This window comes from Budorcas taxicolor, chromosome 8, assembly GCF_023091745.1.
Source record: "Budorcas taxicolor isolate Tak-1 chromosome 8, Takin1.1, whole genome shotgun sequence".
Taxonomy (NCBI): Eukaryota; Metazoa; Chordata; class Mammalia; order Artiodactyla; family Bovidae; genus Budorcas; species Budorcas taxicolor.
In genome coordinates, this window is record NC_068917.1 from 103,597,559 (window position 1) to 103,621,095 (window position 23,537).

A 23,537-nucleotide genomic window follows, 5' to 3' on the forward strand; every position below is an offset into this window, starting at 1 on the left:
TTCTTACTCCAGGCCCATTTGGGATATTTCCTCCTCCACAGGGACAACTCCAAAGGTTGACCAAAATAATTGATTTTGGGAAATTCATTGCTTCAAAAATTAAATTCTTAAATGCCTGCCTAAGTGATATGAAACAGCTTCCAGGAGTTCATTTCTTTCCATATCTTTCTCTTTCATGTTCTTTTCTTCCCTTTCTTTTTTTATTCTTCCCTCTCTCCCTCCTTCCCTACTTCTTTCCTTCCCTGCATTCTTCCTTCTTCCTTCCCTCCCTTTCTTTTTCTTTCCTTCCCCTCCTCTTTTTTCTCTTCCTCCTCTTTCTTTCTGAGGGTTAATCAAGCTTTCCAAGGCTCTCAAAGAGTAAGTTGGCAGATATTTAACATGCTTGTGCCAATTTCCAATTGGCTATATTTTAGGGCATTTTTACTTATAAATATATTATCTGCCTTATGGCTTTTCCCCTTCTTGTTTCATGCAAGTGATAGCAGGATCCGCAGATATTTTCAAGGAAAAGGGCTGACACATGGATTTCTAGGATATTTGTGTTGAGTTATAAAGGTTTATTTTTAAAACTTACATGTCCCAAAGGCTTCTGAGAACATCTGTGGAATTCCTAGAGATGGAAATAATCCCTGTATCAGGAAATGCCAGGCATGATAATATTCATAGCATGCCTACCGTCCAAGGGTCAGCGGAGAGATGCTTGGCCTCACATGTAAGGTAAGCACTGGTAGAACCTGTATCCAGAGCCAGTTCCCCAGAGCCTGATATTTCTTATTACAGTGCCACTTCTTTGATCTTCCCTGATGAAGGAATTTCTAGTAATGCTTGTGATTTTTAGCATGAGGTGAATAAGGACACAGAGAAATACATAGGGAGCATTGGACAAGGCTGGCCCTCTGAGGCATACCCATGAAGGAAAGAGATTTCAAAATCAGATTCCTTCCACCTTCTCCTCCAAGAATTTATCTGTATCTTGAGATATCACATCAATTATTTAAGAATTTCCACTGATGGGAAGTCATATTCCCAGAGAAGGGTGAGATACTTAAAAGTAAATTCAACTCACTTTAACAAATAACAATAAACTGATTACTCTTCACATACCACTTGTTGTCTATGAAGTACTCTTACGTGCATTTATTAAATACACTAGGCTCAGTCCATTGCATTAGGTAAAGGATGAGACTTAATTCATGAATGGGATCATCAACAGTGGAGTCCAAGTCTTCCAGGGACTCTCAATCTAAAAAGGAAGACTATCAGTCACAGACATCATGGCACAGACTATGCTCTGTGCAGAAGCGCAAAGCACAACAGCAGGAAAAAAGAGAGTTTAAGGGAATCCTTCGAAAAGAGGTACCATTTGAGTTAGAGATGACAAGGTTGAAGTGAGTCCAGAAAATAGCAAGTCATGATGGAGACTGAGATGAGGTGGAGGATAGGAAGAAAGGTTTGAAATGTGAGATCTAGCTGGATTATGAAATGCCTGAGTAGGCTGACTGGACTCTTTAATCAATGGGAAGTCATTTAATTTTTTTAGAGGAGACAAGTGAATACGGTCAGATATATTCTTTATCAAATCAACAGATGTCAGGTGTCAAAAGATGAGGGGGCATGGCATGGTTAGGTTATTCCAGGAGTCTGGAAAAGTTATGAAATTCTGGACAACAACAGCAACAATTGGGAAACAGAGAAGAGGAGAGATGCATGCAACCTATTAGGTAGACGGCAGGTCAGGAGAGAAAAGATAAGGTTTGAAAGTGTCTGAATGTGGTACAAGGAGTTTAGATGTGTCTGAGATTTTAAGGAAAATGTCTAGGACAAACAATAACAGATAAAATAAAAGAACATGAGAAGGTTCAAGAGATAATTAAATGATTACATTTTTGATGCCTTCAAATTACTTGGAATGATTCTAGTCTCACTATCTTATGTTTTGTTTGATAATTGATCAGGAGCCAGTGTTTAGTAAATATATATTTATAAAACTATATCCATATGTTGATAATATATGTATGTGCAGAGAGAGGGAGAAATAATTACATATGAATACTCAAATCCAAGAAAATAGACTGATCTAATCTAGCTTAACCTACACATCCACTGGTTAGAGGAGAAAATACGTGTTGCAAATATGAAGATGCTAATTTCATTTCTGGTCATTATTCAGGCATTCAAAGATCAATTCCTGCCACGTCTCTTCCTCTCCTTCCTACTTCTATCTCTTCCTTACATGGAAAGAGAGAAGGAGTCTTGGATTTATGCAGTGGTGTCCTCTGGACCACCCTAGTCTTTGGTAAAGTCTACAGCTGTAGAACTAGTGAGCTCATCTCTTGGCTTGGTGGGAACCCAGAGGACCTCCCTGTCTGGCTCAGCCCCACTGAGGCTCTTCCTGTAGCAGTACAATCCTCTACATCTTGGTCAAATCCTTCATCAATTCCCTCTCTAGCGTCTATTATGCCACCTTTGCCCCTTGGTCACCTTGGCTGTCTCTGCAATGCCATGCATGCTAAACTCCAAGTCAGCTCCTTCTTTATCCCTCTTGGGGCCTGTAGCAACTTCTGAATCACTTTCATGTTATAAAAAATCCAAAGACGATTAGACCACTAACTCAGTCCTGCTGTCTACCCAACTGTGTCATACTACCATTTCTGCATTAATGTGGCTGATCTCATGTCAGGCTAAAGGGCCCTTATAAGATTCTCTGTTTCTGGAGTCCCAACTAAGTAGGAAAAACCCCTGCTTTATCTTTGTGTAATTTATCAATATATCTGTCTTCTAGAATTTTGGTCCAGAGAAAGGAACCTATAAAATGTGTACCTTAATTCACCTATTTCACCTTTCTGTAATTTCATGTAGAATGAAACCAGCAATGATTTGACTTTAGTCAATGGGTTTGGAAAGTATGAGGTATCGTTTTCGAATAACACTCCCTTACACAGCTAATTCATAAAAAGCCACAAGACCCATTCGTTCATCCCCGATCTGCTCTTCCTGTTGCGTCACACTTACTATGAGACCTCAAGCTCCTCTACTTTTCCTAAAATTTCCTCATGCACATTTAAAAAGGGTATCTCATGAATGCGACGGAGTAAGACATCTGAACCCCATGAGACGCCTGTCATTTTCCTCTCCTTAACCTGTTCACAGGACATCACCACATGGTCAACACCAAAATCAGATTGATTATATTATTCACAGCCAAAGATGGAGAAGCTCTATACAGTCAGCAAAAACAAGACTGGGAGCTGACTATGGCTCAGATCAAGAACTCCTTATTGCCAAACTCAGACTTAAATTGAAGAAAGTAGGGAAAACCACTAGACCATTTCAGGTATGACCTAAATCAAATCCCTTATGATTATACAGTGGAAGTGAGAAATAGATTTAAGGGTCTAGATCTGATAGACAGAGTGCCTGATGAACTACAGACAGAGGTTTGTGACACTGTATAGGAGGCAGGGATCAAGACCATCCCCAAGAAAAAGAAATGCAAAAAAGCAAAATGGCTGTCTGAGGAGGCCTTGCAAATAGCTGTGAAAAGAAAAGAAGTGAAAAGCAAAGGAGAAAGGGAAAGATATACCCATTTGAATGCAGAATTTCAAAGAATAGCGAGGAGAGATAAGAAAGCCTTCCTCAGTGATCAGTGCAAATAGAGGAAAACAATAGAATGGGAAAGACTTGAGATCTCTTCAAGAAAATTAGAGATACCAATGGAACATTTCATGCAAAGATGGGTGCAATAAAGGACAGAAATGGTAGGAACCTAACAGAAGCAGAAGACATTAAGAAGTGGCAAGAATACATAGAACTGTACAAAAAAAAGGTCTTCATGACCCAGATAATCACGATGGTGTGATCAATCATCTAGAGCCAGACATCCTGGAATGTGAAGTCAAGTGGGTCTTAGGAAGCATCACTAATCGAACAAAGCTAGTGGAGGTGATGGAATTCCAGTGGAGCTATTTCAAACCCTGAAAGATGATGCTGTGAAAGTGCTGCACTCAATATGTCAGCGAATTTGGAAAACTCAGCAGTGGCCACAGGACTGCAAAAGGTCAGTTTTCATTCTAATCCCAAAGAAAGGCAATGCCAAAGAATGCTCAAACTACTGCACAGTTGCACTCATCTCACACACTAGTAAAGTAATGCTCAAAATTCTCCAAGCTGAGATTCAACAATACATGAACCATAAAATTCCAGATGTTCAAGCTGGCTTTAGAAAAGACAGGGGAACCAGAGATCAAATTGCCAACATCTGCTGGATCATCGAAAAAGCAAGAAAGTTCCAGAAAAACATCTATTTCTGCTTTATTGACTATGCCAAAGCCTTTGACTGTGTGGACCACAATGAACTGTGGAAAATTCTGAAAGAGATGGGAATACCAGACCACCTGACCTGCCTCTTGAGAAATCTGTATGCAGGTCAGGAAGTAACAGTTTGAACTGGACATGGAACAATAGACTGGTTCCAAACAGAAAAAGGAGTATGTCAAGGATGTATATTGTCACCATACTTATTTAACTTATATGCAAAGTACATCATGAGAAACGCTGGACTGGATGAAGCACAAGCTGGAATCGAGATTGCTGGGAGAAATATCAATACCCTCAGATATGCAGATGACACCACCCTTATGGCAGAAAGTAAAGAAGAACTAAAGAGCCTCTTGATGAAAGTGAAAGAGAAGAGTGAAAAGTTGGCTTAAAGCTCCACATTCAGAAAACTAAGATCATGGCATCCGGTCCCATCACTTCATGGCAAATAGATGGGGAAACAGTGGAAACAGTGTCAGACTTTATTTTTTGGGGCTCCAAAATCACTGCAGATGGTGACTGCAGCCATGAAATTAAAAGACACTTACGTCTTGGAAGAAAAGTTATGACCAACCTAGATAGTATATTCAAAAGCAGAGACATTACTTTGCCAACAAAAGCCCATCTAGTCGAGACTATGGTTTTTCCAGTGGTCATGTATGGATGTGAGAGTTGGACTATAAAGAAAGCTGAGCGCCAAAGAATTGATGCTTTTGAAGTGTGGTGTTGGAGAAGACTCTTGAGAGTCCCTTGGACTCCAAGGAGATCCAACCAGTCCATCCTAAAGGAGATCAGTCTTGAATGTTCATTGGAAGGACTGATGTTGAAGCGGAAACTCCAATACTTTGGCCACCTGATGTGAAGAGCTCATTTGAAAGGACCCTGATGCTGGGAAAGATTGAGGGCAGGAGAATAAGGGGATGACAGAGGATGAGATGGCTGGATGGCATCACTGACTCAGTGGACATGAGTTTGGTAAACTCCGAGAGTTGGTGATGGACAGTGAGGCCTGGCATGCTGCAGTCCATCCATGGAGTTGCAAAGAGTCAGACATGACTGAGCAACTGAACTGAACTGAACCTGTTCTTTTCAGTCAAAGTTGCTAGATGTCTCATAAGTGTCCCCTTGTCATTATTTAGGAAACTACAGCTCAACTGTAGGGTGCTCCCTATTTCAGGAAATAGGGAACCAATATTTCAGGAAAGTAGGCCACTGTGGTGTAAAAGGGATGCACGGAACCACATTAATTCAGAATTACGTCAAAGCACGGTCTTATGCTTCCCAGATCTCTCAGGGCTTAGTCATGACTTCTGCTTTCTCCGTTTCTGTTTTTGGCATCTCTCTCCATTAGCCTCATTAGTGCTTCCCTGGTGGCTCAGATGGTAAAGCGTTGCCCTCAGTGAGGGAGGCCCGGGTTCAATCCCTGGGTTGGGAAGATCCCTTGGAGAAGGAAAATGCAACCCATCTAGTATTCTTGCCTGGAAAATCCCATGGACAGAGAACCCTGGTAGGCTACAGTCTATGGGGTCTCAAAGAGTCGGACACGACTGAGTGACTTCACTTTCTTTCTTTCTTTTCTCCATTAGCCTCTGAGGTCCAGAGCCTGATGCTTCCCCTTGACACTCTGGCAATGCTTCCTTACCGCAAACTCTCCTTTCTCCCTTTTCAGCCACCCCATCCTCCCCTGGTGTTTTGCAGTCAACGGTACTTTTTGTCACATTCTCTGGGTTTCACTTTGAAGCTTTTACTCCATCTGTTTATTTACTTATCCCAGCAGGAAAACTGGAAATGGAAAAATCTGTTCTAGGGCTCAGGATTATGTCTAATGATATTTCTAGTGTTTGAAAGAAAACAACAACAACAAAAATAGAGATCATCCTTCATTGTCCCCCAACTCTTCCATGCATATGCCCAGATTCATTTGCATTATTTGGGAAACTTGATATACTTTTTCTGACTCATTTACATTTGCTGCTAGTCATCAAAAGGAGCCAGAAGAACTTTTGGATCCTCTCCCTATGAACCAGGAAGTTCCATTTCCCCTTCAGTCACAACCTCAAAAGGCTCAAGTTGCCATTTAAACTCACCAGGATGCCATGTTATTGGCAAGATGCCTGCGCTTTGTCCTCAGAACCCTCAGCCCTGTGACAGAGACCAGCAAGACAGCCCATGATCCCTGTAATGAGCATAGTCCTGGAAGAGCCAAAGGCCATCAAAATAGACACAGGTATTAATTCTATCAAACATTTAAAGAAGCCTTAACAGCAGTCTTTATTACCCTGATACCAATGCCAGAGAAGGGCAATACAAGAAAACCAAAGATCAGTATCCCTGATGGATACAGTTGCAAAAATTCTCAATAAAATCCTAGCAAACCAAATTCAACAGCACGTTAACAGAATAATGCTTCATGATCAAGTGGGATTTATCTCTGGGATGCAAGAATGGTTCAACATACACAAATCAGTTAATATTTGTCTTTATCTGACAATTCAGTTAGTGTGATAATCTCTAGGTTCATCCATGTTGCTTCAAAATGGCACTATTTCAGTCTTTTTTATGGCTATTATTCCATTATATATATATGTATGTACATATATATGTACATATATCCATATTTTTAAGGATAAAAATATGATCCTCTCAGTAGATGCAGAAAAAGCTTTTAACAAAATTCAACATACATTAAAAATAAGAACTCTCAGCAAATTGGATATAAGGAATGCACTCCAACCCAGTAAGTGCCACATATAACAAACCCACAGCCAATATCATACTCAATAGCAAAATATTACACACTTTTCCTCTAAGATCAGGAACATGACAGGAGTGCCCATTCTCACCATTTGTATTCAGCATTGTACTGGAAGTCCTAGCCCAAGCAATCAGGCAATTAAAAGAAATAAAAGGCATCCAAATTGGAAGGGAAGAAGTAAAATTGTCCCTGTTTGCAGAGGACCCAGTCTTATACATAGAAAATCCTAAAAACTCCACCAAAATCTGTTAGAACTAATCAATGAATTAAGTAAGTTCTACATATAAAATCAACATATGGAAATCAGTTGTTTTTTTATACACTAATATCTGAAGAAGAAATAAAGAAAACTATCCCATTTACAATAGCACCAAAACAAAAAAAAAGTACTTAGTAATAAGTTTAACTTAGGAAGAGAAAGATCTGTACACTGAAAATTACAAGGCACTGATGACAGAAATTAAATATACAAATAAACCGAAGATATCCTGTATTCCCCTTGAGGAGGAAAATGGCAACTCACTCCAGTATTCTTGCCTGCAGAATCCCGAGGACAAAGGAGCCTGACAAGTTATAGTCCATGGGGTCGTAAAGAGTTGGACACAACTAAAGTGACTTAACATAACATCCTGTGTCCGTAGATCAGAAGAATTAATATTGTTAAAATGTCTACACCACCCAAAGCTATCTGTGGATTTCATATCAATTCAGTTCAGTTCAGTCGCTCAGTCGTATCTGACTCTTTGCAACCCCATGAATCACAGCACGCCAGGCCTCCCTGTCCATCACCAACTCCCGGAGTTCACTCAGATTTCATATACTCCTATTAAAATTCCTATGACATTTTTCACAAAAATAGAACAAACAATTCTAAAATTGTATGGAATCAAAAAAGATCCCCAATAGTTAAGTAATTGTAAGAAAGAAGAACAAACTGAAGGCAACACACTTCCTGGTTTCAAACTATATTACAAAACTATAGTAACCAAAACAGTATAGAACTGCCATTAAAAACAGACACCTAGACAAATGGAAATGAATCAAGATCCAAGAAATAAACTCACACATATATGTGAGTTGGCACATATATTTGTCAGTTAATTTATGACAAAAAACCCAAGAATATACAATGGGGAAAAGATAGTCTTTTCCATGAATGGTATTGGGAAACAAGATAACCACGTGCAAAAGATTCTATTTCTGTTCTGTAAATAAGTTCATTTCTATCAGAGTTTATATTCCACATATAAGTATCATATGATATTTGTCTTTATCTGACTTAATTCAGCTAATATGATAATCTCTAGGTTCATCCATGTTGCTGCAAAATGGCATCGTTACAGTCTTTTTTATGGCTGAGTATTATTCCATTATATATGTATGTATATATATGACATTTTATCCATTCATTTCATATTTTTATTTTCTATATTTTGAGCTGATGTTTCACATTATTGCAGAGAAAATATAACTTTGGACTCTGTTTCATAATAACCACAGCTAATTGAATACACCACCATGTTTCACATTCTCTGTCACGTCTCATAGTCACACTGTTGGGTCCCTTGCAATGTTCTCCACAATTGTGAGACCTGGGGTAACGTAGCAGGAGCACACAACTCCCTCTCCCACCCAGTGCTTCACCCACCATAGGCAGAGAGCGTTCTTATCAAAAAAACAGACCCCATCCCTCAGCATTTCATGGTGGTTTCAGCTGTTTTCCAACTGATTAAAGGTGTTTGCTTTTGTTTTTAATAAAAGAGAAAAGAATAAATGAATAACAGCCAGTAGCTGCACTAAATTGCTACCAGCTGTCCCACAGCTAGTACCAAGAGGTAAGCATTCTTTTTATAATCACGCAGCTTTTTCATATTAGATTGGCTGTATGTTTGAGAAGAGAGCCAAAGTGTTATTGGCTTTTCCAGATAATTGAAACGATACTACAAATTTTGATGACTGTTGGAAATTTTTAGAATCTTAAAAATAACTAGTTTTGAGATAAAAGCACTTGCTTATAATTGCAAGGTTCTTGAAGCCCTTTCCTGCTCCCCATTACCCCCGCCCCTGACCAAAGAAAATGTGACTGGAGAAATTTCTGTATAAAACACGTGGAGGTCTCGTGAATCATCCTTTGATTCTCTTAATATTCTTGAAAAGACTGAGCATCTTTAAACAACTTTGATTTTTTTGTCCTCTCACTTGCCATTGAAACAGAAGCCTATGTAAGTTTGATATCTCTTCCCAGCTTCCATGGCTGGGTTCCCTTTGATGTTGGTTCATCTCCATGGTACAGAATCCTCTCTTCTTAAATTGAGGGCTTTTTCATATTCAGAACCTTGGTCTTTTCATGTTTCAGCAAGTTTCCTTGTCCAGCTGCTATTCGATTCTGTCTTTAGCCGTTCTGAATTATATACCATTTTCTCTTTAAGAATTTCCTCATGTTTCTTCCATCTGTTCTACCCAGAAAATGTGGGGCCCCTTGTTAGAAAATTATTAAGTGTTTCAAGATGATCACAGCAGAACACTAAACTAAGCATGGAGCCCTTCTGAGTGTGAGACCCTGTATGACCACGTGAGGCCAGTGGGTCTGTGAAAATAACGGCTCCACCGCCCATCCCCTCTTTCCTTTTCCTGTTCAGCCCTCCACTCCTTGCTTTCTTGTTGAAAAGTCCCTGGGTGGCAAACAGAGGGAAAATTGGACTATGATCCTGCCTAGGCTAATGATGCCATGGTTGACTCATCTTAAAAAGAATTCCGTTCCTAGAGACATTTAATATTTTCTTATTTTCCTTCTCCAAATATGCCTGTTAATGTAGGATCTGGCCTCCTGGCAGATGCAAAGAACTTTTCAGAAACTTAGAGGTATCAAAATTATCTCTTACAAGCCTTGAGATGAAAATGTACTAACCTTTGTTTCTTTTCTCCTTTACTTTGATTTCCTGTGGAAACTTCCTTTCCTGGTACTAGAATGGAGGTAAGATATTGTTATTACACCAATGTTTTGTTTTGCTTTGTTTGACATGCCATTTATTATCTATTATTTGTTGAGCACTATAATCCTTCAGAAACTCTCTAATTTCTAATCCTTTAAATACTTTCACAAAAAGATGATGATGAAGAGAGGTACTATCTATTGAGTACTTACTATGTATCAGGCACTATGCTAAGAGTTCTACATATATTTTAAAAATTTATCCTTGGGACATCCCTATGAAATAGGTACTATTATTATCCCTACTGTATGGAAAAGAAATTAAGAGAGTTACTTGGAATTGGAGACTATAAGTGACTCATACAGCAAGTAAATGATAGGCTTGGAAAAGAGAAATAGCATTGACTCCCAAACGCTCCCTCATAGCTTTATCCTGCACATAAGAAAGTAACACCTTATAACATTCTGAAATTTACAATGTTTTATTTGCATAAATTGACTTTCATAAAAATTCTATCATGTGTGGCACCTATTTCAACCTAATTTTACAAATGATGAAATCAAGATTCAGAATGGTAGTGTGTACCCAGTTGCTCCACGATGTCCTACTCTTCGGATTGTACTCTACTCCATGGATGGTAGCCCACAAGGCTCCTCTGTCCATGGAATTTTTCAGGAAAGAATACTGGAGCAAATTCCCATCTCCTACCTCAGTGGATCTTCCCAGTCCAGGGATGGAACCTGTGTCTCTTGAGTCTCCTGCATTGGCAGGTGGATTCTTTACCACCGTGCAACCTGGAAGCCCCCATCAAAATGGTTAATTAAAATAATAATAAGAGTTCAGTTCTGCAGACATTTTAAACACCACTTTTCTGATATTCATATTTCAGCAACTTTATGGGACAAGAACTACCATCGCTCTTTCTTTATATGAGGCACCTGAGGCACAAAGAGCTGTCCAGACCACATAGCTAACTACAAAACCTCAATCTGAGCTCAGATCAGTTCAGTTCAGTTCAGTCGCTCAGTCGTGTCCGACTCTTTGCGACCCCATGAATCGCGGCACGCCAGGCCTCCCTGTCCATCACCAACTCCCAGAGTTCACTCAGACTCATGTTCATTGAGTTCGTGATGTCATCCAGCCATCTCATCCTCGGTCGTCCCCTTCTCCTCCTGCCCTCAATCCCTCCGAGCACCAGAGTCTTTTCCAATGAGTCAGCTCTTCACATGAGGTGGCCAAAGTAGATAGTCAGAGTCAAAAACACAGATTCATAACTATAATGCTAACCCATTTAACACATTAGACAGGACCTACAACTCAAGCCATTGATTGTAATTCCATGGAATGAAATCATTCACAGCATAAATAATAATGCATAGCCTAAGAAAATTTAGTGTGTTCTCAATCTTTCTTCCAATTCATATAGCTTTGATGTATTTATTTACCTGATAAGTAAAATTATCAGGTATTTGAGAATTCGGTTGCTTCACCTATTTGAGAATTAGGTGGCTATCACAGTTCTAAGAGACAGCATGCTGACCTGAAGGATATAATAGAGAAGCTGAATAGTTACTGAAGAAATATGTGGCATATACATGGAAAAACGTAAATTGAAATGCAGGTCACCGGTAGAAGAGATGTCATCTTTCACTCATTCATCCCTTTAGCACGCCTGTCTTCTCTATGCATCACGCCTGTCTTCTCTATGCATCTTTAAGCCACTCACTCTAGGAAACTTCCCTGGGGGTCCAGTGGTTAAAAATCCACCTTGCAATGCAGGGGACGCAGGTTTGATTTCTGGACGGAGAACTAAGATCCTACGTGCCACAGAGCAATTCAACCCACATGCTGCAACTACTGAGCCCATGTGCTCTGGAACCCACGTGACACAACTAGAGAGTTTCATGCACTGCAGTGAAAGATTGCACATGATGCAATGGAGATCCCGCACGCCACAATGAACACCTGATGCAGCCAAATATAAAGAAATACTATTACGCTGTTAAAAACAAAACAAAACAAAACACTAACTCTAATTCTGGCGCTATATTGGAAAGTGGAGAAACAAAAGAAATTTTATGTATTCTCTGCACCCAAGGAATTGACATTTTACTAGGAGACATATACATACACACACTGGGTCTGGAAGATCCTCTGGGGAAGGAAATGGCAACCCACTCCAGTACTCTTGCCCAGAAAATCACATGGACAGAAGACCCAGGTGGGCTACAATCAAAGGGTTGCAAAGAGTTGGACATGACTGAGCGATTACGCACGCATGCACACATACACACACACACCTATACAAATTACAGAACCACATAATAATGGAAGCACGCACAAACCCTAAGCGCTCAAGGACAAAAATCATTCACATAGAACTAAATGCAAATGAAAATTTTTAACTGATTATAGTCAAATAAATGCTAACTAAAGAAACTCCCATACCATTTTTCACTTGTGATAACACAAGAAACTTTGGTTTTCTGCAAAGGACAAGACAGTAAGTATAGGGATTTGTGGGCCATACAGTTACTGTTGCAACTACTCAGCTCTGCTATGGCAGCACAAAAGCGACCAAAGACAATTGGAAATGGATGAACTGGGCTGTGTTCCAATAAAACATAACTTCTGGATACTGAAATTTGAATTTCATATAATTTTCACTTCTTTTGATTTCTTTGACCATTCAAAAATATAAATACCATTTTTAACTCACAGGTGATATAAAAAGGGGCAGAGCACCAAGTTTGTCCTGTGGGTTCTATTTGCTGACCCCTATCTTAGAGAATGTGCGTGCATGTGTGCTAAGCGTCCAACTCTTCACCACGCTATGGACTGTAGCATGCCAGGGTCCTCAATCCATGGAGGAATACTGGAGTGGGTTGTCATGCCCTCTTCCAAGGGATCTTCCTGACCCAGGGACCCAATTTGCGTCTCCTGCACCTCCTGCATTGCAGGCAGATTCTTTACCTCTGAGCCACACAATCATACACAAAGACATTAGACATGAAAGGATAAAAACAATGCCAGTTTGCTTTGGAGACTGAGGGTGACGTAGAGCCTTGACCATCGCATAAGTACAATGAGAGGCTGGGCAGTTGCTATATAACAAAGGTGTGTCACCATCGAAGGAGAGGTACAGTTCTCACATGGGAAGGCAGGAAAAGAAGGTGTGGCATTTCCACTGAGGTAGTGGGGTTGTCCCCACCAACCATGGCATGGCTGGTCATCTGAATGTGCCATTGGATAATGTATTCAATGGGAGCAGATGTCTCTCTCATAGAAACTGGAACATCACATTTTAAAACAGTGGACCTTGAACAAGTCAGTGGTTAGGGGTACCAATCAGTATCTTATAGCCTACCCTATGTCTATGTGGTTCCTCCATATCCACATTTTGCATCCTTGGATTCAACTAACCACACACAGGATGGTATAGGACTGTAGTATTTATTGAAAAGAACTGTGTATAAGTGGATCCAAGTAATTCAAACCTGTATTGCTCAAGGGTCAACTGTATTCTACTGAAAGGGAGTCACACATGCTAAAGCAGAGAGAAAACAAAAGCAAAAATGCAGTAAGAATCCTTCAAATATTTCATTTGATCAAGGAGAGTTGCCTGTTACAAGAGAAACTAGAAAGGCTGGGATCAAACATCAGTTGCTGACTCCAAAAAAGAAACTATACAGAAAGAGAGGTCAGTCAGGTTTAGTTTGTCAGGAGGCAAGAGAGGGACCGACTGCAAGTGCCATATTAACTAGAATTTTTGGAGGAAGTTTGGCAGATTATTCCGAAATGACCAGCACTCTGTGAACAGATCCCTGCAACCTCTGTCCCATTGCTGAATGGGCAACAGGACCAGCTGCCTCTGCTGTCGCTCCATCTGCGGTCTCAAGAGCTACATGTGGAGAAACATGACTTCAGCTGGACAGAAAGGGGACTCATCACTTGCAAAAGGCAGAAGGCACCAATGGAAATTTTTTGCATTCGTCTTTTTCCCTAGGTTTTGCTGTGAGCTCCTTAAAAGAAATTTTTAAGTGATAAGGTTAGGAGGTTGAGGGGAAAACAATGGCCCAATTGGCTTCCATATCTGGCCTCAGAAATTTGATCATCACATAAAATTTGAGGTTTATAAGTTGCCAAAATAAGGGAGATATATTACATAGTATACATACATACACACACACACACACACACACACATATATATACTTGATGCTAAATATCCCTTGTCTTGTGGGCTAATAAAGCAATGATAATCTATGAAAGCTGTCTTTAATGCTCACAAAACATCAGCAAGACACAGAAAATTAGCAAGAACACACACTTTGTATGGTTTTTCCCAGGATGCAAACGGTTTTCACAGGCTGGTTATCGTCAAGCTGGTATGAAGACAAACCAAAATTAAAACCAAGATCTTCTCCCTTCTATTAAATGCCTATTCTGCTTTTTCTTTTTTTTTTTCTTTTGCATTTTGTAGCTAGTGCTCAAAAATCAATGAGGACTCAGTGCTATTAATTCACACTGAGGTTGTTCTAAAGATTTTTCTAGGGCTTTTTAAAAGAAAAGCAGCAGAAATTCAGAGAAAAGAATTGGTTAATTCATTATTAATAACCCTTATCTCTAAGGCTACTTTCATTAACTTTTCCTTTGTGTAATTTTTCTTAGTTTCCAACTTCTTTTTCAAAACAATGGTTTTGCTTATGTAATTAAAGAACAAAATCATGAACTTTTCATTTAAAAATATTAATGGAAAAATAAAGAAGTGTTATTCAATAGTTATCATATGACAGTGAAACACAGATGATTAATTCTCAACTCAGACAGACCAGGAGAAATAAATATTTAACTTTTACATGATAGATTTTTTTTAAGTGAAAATAGTCACCCTTCCTCTCTTTTTAAGGAAGGATTATCAATATGTATGACATTTTGTAAAACAGTTTGAGTTACTTCCAGTTATTAGGTATTATCATTCAGTTTCTTAAAGCACAGTATGCTTACTTCTCTCGAACTTTCTTAGGTTTCCTTAGGAAACCCTTACCTTGGGTTTCTCAGAAGTTGAGTCATGAGCTATTTCTGGTGTTTCCTCAACCTTATAGGGCCCAGGTTTTCTTGGGAGTTTTGTGTTCCCTTATTCAAAACCTTCATTTTAAAAACCCCCAATAAACTACAAGTAATACAATAAAATTCATGTTAACTAATTAGTAAAATGCTAATATGAATTAGAAAATGATTCTATATTAGAAAACATTATTTTAAAATATAATATTTCATGGAAGTTCATTGCTTTACCTGAATGAGTTGTATCTCATTTAATAGATTTGCTTCAAAGACAAGTCGATGATAATTTCGAATCAATTTTTCAAATTCAGATGAGATCTGTTAGCAGTTAAAACACTTCAATTAAATAAATTCCAGTTGTTTAATTTTCTTTTCTTGAAATCCTTTATATAAAGATAATGAAATGCTAAATTCCAACAGATGTACAAATCTAAATGAGAAAGCAACTTGAATTCGCATCACTGTTAACAACACATCTGATGGAAGGCATAAAGACATGTTGAGACCATTACAGTGCCTGCACGTAATAAGTGCTCAATAAATATTTGTCAAGTGAGTATCAGTTCAGTTCAGTTCAGTCGCTCAGTAGTGTCTGACTCTTTGCGACCCCATGAATCACAGCACGCCAGGCCTCCCTGTCCATCACCAACTCCCGGAGTTCACGCAGACTCATGTCCATCGAGTCCGTGATGCCATCCAGCCATCTCATCCTCTGTTGTCCCCTTCTCCTCCTGCCCTCAATCCCTCCCACCATCAGAGTCTTTTCCAATGAGTCAACTCTTCGCATCAGGTGGCCAAAGTACTGGAGTTTCAGCTTTAGCATCATTCCTTCCAAAGAAATCCCAGGGCTGATCTCCTTCAGAATGGACTGGGTGGATCTCCTTGCAGTCCAAGGGACTCTCAAGAGTCTTCTCCAACACCACAGTTCAAAAGCATCAATTCTTCAGCGCTCAGCTTTCTTCGCAGTCCAACTCTCACATGCATACATGACCACTGGAAAAACCATAGCCTTGACTAGACGGACCTTTGTTGGCAAAGTAATGTCTCTGCTTTTGAATATGCTATCTAGGTTGGTCATAATTTTTCTTCCAAGGAGTAAGCATCTTTTAATTTCATGGCTGCAGTCACCATCTGCAGTGATTTTGGAGCCCCCCAAAATAAAGTCTGATGCTGTTTCTACTGTTTCCCCATCTATTTTCCATGAAGTGATGGGATCGGATGCCAAGATCTTAGTTTTCTGAATGTTGAGTTTTAAGCCAACTTTTTCACTTTCCTCTTTCACTTTCATCAAGAGGCTTTTTCGTTCCTCTTCACTGTCCTCCATAAGGGTGTATAGGAGCTATAATTCTCAGCACTGCATTAAGGGAAGAGTGGATATGTGGAGAAAGCATCAGCAATATTTTCATTTTCCTTAGTGTCCTCTTCAATCATTATAACAGATAAGTTTTTAATCTTATTTTTATGCCAGTACTTTTATTACCCATGAATAAATACACAATAACCTGGGTTCGGGATAATTATTTACATCACTTTACAGAATATGGCATCTTAAGTGACCAGATGACTTTCCCTAAGACATTTGGTGAGAAAATGGCAAAATTGAAGATGCTACTTAGCTCCTCTGAGAGTCATAGAGACTCTTATCTGAGAGTCCAGTGCTTTCTCCTCCCTGTGTGCCTTTCTTCTTATTCTTTAATGGAATGTTTGGAAGATGTGTGGGTGGTAGGATCTGAATATTGAAGATGTGTGCCACAAAATTAAAATGCTTACCTATCATAACATTTAAATAAACTAAGGGAGAATTCAATGGACAGAGGAGCCTGGAGGACTAGAGTCCAGGGGGTCACAAAGAGTCAGACATGACTGAGCAACTATCACTTTGCTTCCCTAGAGGCTCAGTTGGTAAAGAGTCTGCCTGCAATGCAGGAGATCTGGGTTCGAACCCTGGGTTGGGAAGATCCCCTGGAGAAGGGAATGATAACCTTCTCCAGTATTCTTGCCTGGAGAATCCCATGGACAGAGGAGTGTGGCAGGGTACAGTCCATGGGGCTGCAAAGAGTCAGACACAACTGAGTGACTTTCACTCTTCACTTTTCATGTTCATAAACCTGCAAGTTTTGGGATCAGACCAATTACTACACACAGTCACTTATTAATCATCATGATGGATGTGTTTTGTAGATGTATTTGTTGCTACATCAGCTTATTTGTAAGAAATGTGGAGTCATATTTTATTTATGATGGAAATAATAAAAAATACTCCCACACATTCTGGCCTTGAGAGTTTCCAAAGCTTTCCACATGGTTATCAATTTGGATCTTCATCATAACCTCTGGAGTAGCCAGAGGTAATATAATTGCTGCTGGAAATGACAATATTCAGATGGAACATTTCAACCAATTTGCCAGTACATCTTCTATTTCTGTGATGCAGATGTGGAAATGGAAAATAAACAAAAAGGCAGATTGAATGCTCAGAAACAGCATGTGATCCAGAATGTTGTTCACTGCTTCTTTCAGCAAGCCACAGAAAGATAACAAAGGCTACTGCGCCCAGTACAGAGGGGAGGTGTGCAATGCTGTCCTGGCAAAAGACACTCTTGTTTTCTTCAACAACTCCTACGCAGACCCTGAGGAGGCCCAAGAACTACTGGTTCATACTGCCTGGAATGAACTGAAAGCAGTGAGCCCATTCTGCCGGCCAGCTGCTGAAGCTTTGCTGTGTAACCACTTCTTCCAAGAATGCAACCCTGGGGTGGTACCTACTCCTATACCCATTTGCAGGTAAAATTAACAAATAAATAAATGGGGAAATTCTGTTTGTCTGCAAACAGGGAAAGTTTTCAAAAGAGGAAGTTGTAATGTACAGGAGTAAAGGCAAAAACTGGCTTTTGTCCAGACTACAAGGTAATTAATTGGACAAAATTCTTACCCTGTAAATCCCTGATGGATGATACATTATTATACATGGGACTTCCCTGGTGACTCAGATGGTAAAGAATCCACCTGCAATGCAGGAGACCTGGGTTTGATCCCTGGGTCAGGAAGATCCCCTGGAGAAGGGAATGGCAACCCACTCCAGTATTCTTGCCTGGAGAATTCCATGGACATAGGAGCTTGGCGGGCTACAGTCCATGGGGTCACAAAGAGTCAGACACGACTGAGCAACTAATGCTTTAACACTGAGCTAGAAAATATCATAAAAGGTATAATATTCTATGATATTTGTTATTGTTTACATCATTTTCATATTCATAGATATCCCTACTTTCTAGGAAGTAAAAAACAAAATCCCAAACTAACATGGATTTCATTGGTAAACCAAGATAGAGAAAATAAAGACTATAAAGTGTTTCAACATTATTTGTCAATAAACATGAGATCTTGGTGAGCATTTCAGAATATCAAGATACATTCCACCTAATATTCTAATTTAAGTACTGACACTCTTGTCTCATGGCAGGGGTGGAAGTAGTTATAAGTATTTTATTTCTTTAAATCCCCCATACCCTTTAAGCACTGAAATTTATAAATTCAAATTCAACAGAACTATCTTTGCCTCTATTTACATTTTATATAGCAAAGATAAGAATCGATATGAATTTTGAGCTAACTAGAACAAAGTTCAAATAGCGTTTGTACTATTTTCTAGATGTATATCATCTGGGCTAAATTCAGTTTCCTCATTCACAAGATAGAGTTGACAAGATTAAAAGATAAACTGCATTCATGGCATATATTAGAAACTGGATAGATGCTGTTTACTTGTCAAGGAAACAGGAAGACTATCAACATAGAACATTTCCATCTGTTTCAATGAAACCAGGAACTATCTAAATACTGCAATAGTTTTTAAGTACTCTATTTAGCATACAAGGACTATGGAGAGGTTATTAAAACACAGTGCTCCATTCTTCAACTTACTGCAGATTTTGAAGGTTTGGAGACATTTTAAGACTAATACAATTTGTTATTTCTTCAGTTAAGAGTATGTTTTCATCAGATATGACATCTAGATATCTCTTGGGGAACAACCAGAATTAAATTGAAGTGTCCTTCGTACGCTAGAACAAAATAAATTTATTGAGTAACTTTTCAACATTTACGCCCTAGACCGGTTTACATGCTTAGGCCACAGATGTCCTTTCTCAGGATTGAATATAACTTACATTTTTTTTTAGAAAAAAAAAATTTGTTCTTTTTCAGAAAAAAAATCTCTTTCATTGAGATGTCAAATTTATTAGAATAGCGTAATTATCTCTTAAATCTGTAAGCCATTAAATGTTTTTTCCTAATTCCAGTTGCTATTTAAACAAGTATTTTTAATCTGAAAATTGTTTCAATTTTTTAATCCTTATAAACAATTTATTAATATTGGGGTCAAAAGTCTAGAAATTTTCACATGTTATTGTTTTTTCTCTCAAATATAATTAATAATTGTTTAAAAATTAGACATTTAAAGAGGCTTGGTCTCTGCTTTTAAGGTACAAAATTCATATAGATTATATAGGTGTTAGTGTCATGAGTAATTAAGTTGTCCGATCCTTTCTGCTGTTAAATGTTTTGCCTGTTTGATTCAATGCAGTAAACCCTTCCACAATAACTGTTTAATTCCAAGAAAATTTTCCTGCAGTCCTGGTAACTTCTGCTTTTTGTACCAATAACATTAGGATTAAAATTGGGCTCATTGTAAAAACTAGTAAGCTTGCTCTTCAGATATTCTCATTTTGTCTCCTTGCACTTATATCTTTTATAATAGTTTCTGTTTGCCTTGATATTTCAAAGTGGTTCAGAAGTCTCCAACCACATTATATTTTACTGCTACTTATGTGTAAGACTTTTAAACACATACTATTTGTCATGGTTTTCTAATCATAAACAATAACTTGATCATTTGTGCCTCTTTCAATGGATGATAAGGAATTTCATTTATTCAGTAAACATTTATTGAGCTCCTACTGGGCTCTAAGCACTATTCTAAGGCATTTGTCCATGGGCTGTCTATTGCAGCAGCAGAAGTCAGAGAGCAAGATACATGATAAATAGACAATGTATATTTCACCTTAGAAGGTATTAAGTGTCACAGGAAAGGGGAGAAGTGCACCAGAAGTGCCAGAAGTTATATTTAGGAAGTGCCAAAGGTAAACTTGAAAACGGAGTGCCACGGGTAGTCCTAATTAGTTAGGGCAACGGTACTGAATCCTCCGTACTTGCTTTTTGAAACTTTTTGTGGAATTATAAACCAGGTTAGTGTTAGTCAATTATGTTGTATTTGCATTTTGGGGATATTCTTAGCTTTTACATAACTGCATAGTCATGTATACAGCAAGTACCTGGAAGAGTTCTCTGTGTTATTTATCCCTGATCTCAGTCATTTGTTCCATAGAAAAATCCTGTTGTTAAGTTCTCAACTTTGATTCACCTCTTGTTCAGCTAGAATAGAGGTGTTACACATTACATGTGAAAAATTATTTTTTATAATCTTACATACTGTGTGTTTGACTGGTACTTAAGTCTGTGCTACCTTCAGTTTCCCTTAACATTCTTGCATACTGACCAGTTTTGGGGGCTGTGCTATAATGAAGATGATATAAGGCAATCCTGAATTTTGTTCCTTTGTGGGGAATATTTTTCTCTTGCCAGATAGTAGCAAGATTATTTCTTTAATTCTTGAGATTCAAAATACTTGTAAAACTCACCTGGGAGTAGATTTCTTTCCTACAAGTAATATAAAAATAATGGTTAATATATTTTCCTCATCAGATTTATATCCTTTTTAAGAATGTTTTCTTATAGTGTATCTCTGAACATTTTTCTTTTTTATGTGCTCTAGTTTCTTGTTGGGATACATTGTCAATTTGTACTTTGAATTTCGTGCTTGACTCTCGCTCTCCTTATCGCTTTCCCCACCATTTTTATCTTTCATTCTTTTTTTCTGCATTCAGTTAGAATTTCTAAAGTTTTCCTCTATCATTTGTTCAATATCTTGCCAAGCCATTTCTTTTCCAATGGAGATTTCACGTTTCAGTGAAACGAAGTTGTCACTTTTTTGTAGTCTTTATTTTCTTCAGTCACCGCCATGTTTAACTTAACCCAGTCTTCAGTCTACTTTCCTCTTCATTTTGATTTTTTCCCCTGTGAAAAACTCTTCTGTAAAGGCCATGCTTCAGTGGAAGCCTTCATGTCAATGAAAACAAAAAAACATTTTTTCAGTTCTCTAGTGTGTTTTTAACTTAAAATAAAAAACAACTTGCCCAGATATTTGCTTTCTCTACATAATGTGGGGCTAGTTTTCTCATATGTCCCATGTTGCTTTTGCACAGTTTAATTATAACATCTGAACACAAAAAGATGCACTTACGTGACTCAAGGATGGAACCAAGCATAGTTAGAAGCAAGCCAAGCAAGGTTTCTACAGTTCTTCAGCTTCTCAGGAGACTGAAAGCCCCATTGCTTCCCCTTCCCTTGCAGACATTCTAAGAATCTACATCTCATTGTTATACTCATGGCCCTCACTGTATCCCATCACATCTGTATACACAGCCCAGTCATTTTACACATGTTCATTCGGTCCATATTGGCAAGTGGTTGCCTGGAAAAGTGCGAGTGTAGGCCTGAGTATTAAAAAACACATACGTGTATGTAGGTACACATACACATGTATGGACACACACTCCTACTCTATCCTTCAAATATTGAATGAATAACACTGCTATTATCCTTAATTTCTTTTATCTTTAATATCCTCTTATTATGCAGCCCAAATATCTTAATTTGGAACTAACCTGGTTGCTCCTGTATAGTCTATCTTATTTTCTATAAGATAAACTTGAACAAATATTAATGCACAAGATTCTATATAATCCAACTAGTCTACCTAGTCTTTCTTCAGCCTCTTCACTCATGTGTGTGTGTTAGTCTCTTAGTCGTGTCTGACTCTTTGAGATCCCACGGACTGCAGCCCACCAGGCTCCTCTGTCCATGTAATCCTCCAGGGAAGAATAATGGGTAGTCATTTCCTTCTGCAGAGTCTCCACTCATAGCACAACACAGAGATGACAGTTACAGCTTCATTTTCACATGGACGTCACTCTATAGCTCTCTCAGATGAAAGCACACACAGCAATGGGGCAGGACCTCAGCTTCTCCAAGGGCAGGGCAGGGTATGGACCCCCAAGCTCTTCTATAACTAACCAGGAAGGTGATGCTACTCTGTTTCAAAGAACAAAGCACACAGAGACACTGACTGTGTTCCTCAAGCCCTGCCCATCAGCCCTGAGATTACAGAAAAATCTCTCGGGCTGGAGACTGCTTGACAATGATCCATGACTTTAGTGTGTGTGCTTTTAAAATTCTGTATAACTTGTGTCTGAACTTTTGTAGTGATTTTAAGATGAAGTTGAGAGAAAACATACCGGGGATTTCTAATCTTTTTACCTTTTGAACTTGAAAGTTCTTTCCTCCAGTAGCATTAGTGATGTTCTATAAACAAGATAGTATTTCATCTCACAGGATAATATACTATATATTTCATTAAGTCTCATGTTATTTACAAAAGGATCTATACCAGGACACTTTTGCAAGAACAGACAGTGTACTACAATGATGCTTTGAAAATACAGGATTTAGGCTCCAATTTGGCTTCAGCGTGCTATGATTCATTAAATTTTGTTCTCCTTAAATCATTTTAGAGAATACTGCTTGGCAGTAAAGGAGCTCTTCTGTGCAAAAGAATGGCTGGTGGTGGAAGAAAAGACCCACAGGGGACTCTACAGATCCGGGATGCTTCTGTTCTCCATGCCAGACTGCAACAAACTCCCCAGCATGCACTGGGACCCAATGGCCTGTACCAGACTGCCATACTTAGGTAACAGAGTTCTCTTGAGATGTTGGAGGTTCAGAGAAATTTACTATTTTGAGGAAACTAAGGTGTGAATTTAAATCTCCTATCATTTCTAGGCATTTCTAAAATTTTTTTTGAGTTCTGCCTTCTTTCCATACCTAATAACAGAATCCTACTGCTATCCTAATTGCACCAGTTACCAGCATAAGGATTTATTCCATTTGTTCTAAAAGAAATTAAAGAGTACTGTTCAGAGCTGTTGAAGATCTTACCTTATGAGCAGATCTGATGACAGCTTGTAACATTTTTTGGAATGTGCAGAGCAATGGCTAAGAAACATCTCATATTTTGTCAGAGAAGTGGAATAAAGAAATAAAGTCCTCTTTCTTAGCCAAGGAAGCAGATTTTTCAGCATGCAAAAATAAGCCACATGTTTGAAAATGCTGATCTCACGAAACAAAGCTGAATGGCTGCATGTTGCTTTAATGAACTTCATTTGTAAGGAACTGTGTGGTTAGCCCTAACAGCTGGATTCATTCCAAAGACGCAATCCTTTCACATTTGAATGCAAAAAATGTTTTCCCGTTGTATATTAAAAAGCTGAAAGGGAACTTGTATTTCTT

At 38.6% G+C, this 23,537-nt stretch overlaps 1 protein-coding gene across 1 annotated transcript in view; it reads left to right on the forward strand.

The window, feature by feature from the left end:
* Window positions 1-23,537, forward strand: part of MUSK (muscle associated receptor tyrosine kinase) — a 92,537-nt gene that overhangs the window by 59,988 nt on the left and 9,012 nt on the right. Inside the window, exons 8-10 of the mRNA XM_052645287.1 lie at window positions 10,040-10,046; window positions 17,592-17,855; window positions 22,763-22,938. Of these exons, the coding sequence (XP_052501247.1) occupies window positions 10,040-10,046; window positions 17,592-17,855; window positions 22,763-22,938 (447 nt within the window). The remainder of the gene's footprint in view (window positions 1-10,039; window positions 10,047-17,591; window positions 17,856-22,762; window positions 22,939-23,537) is intronic.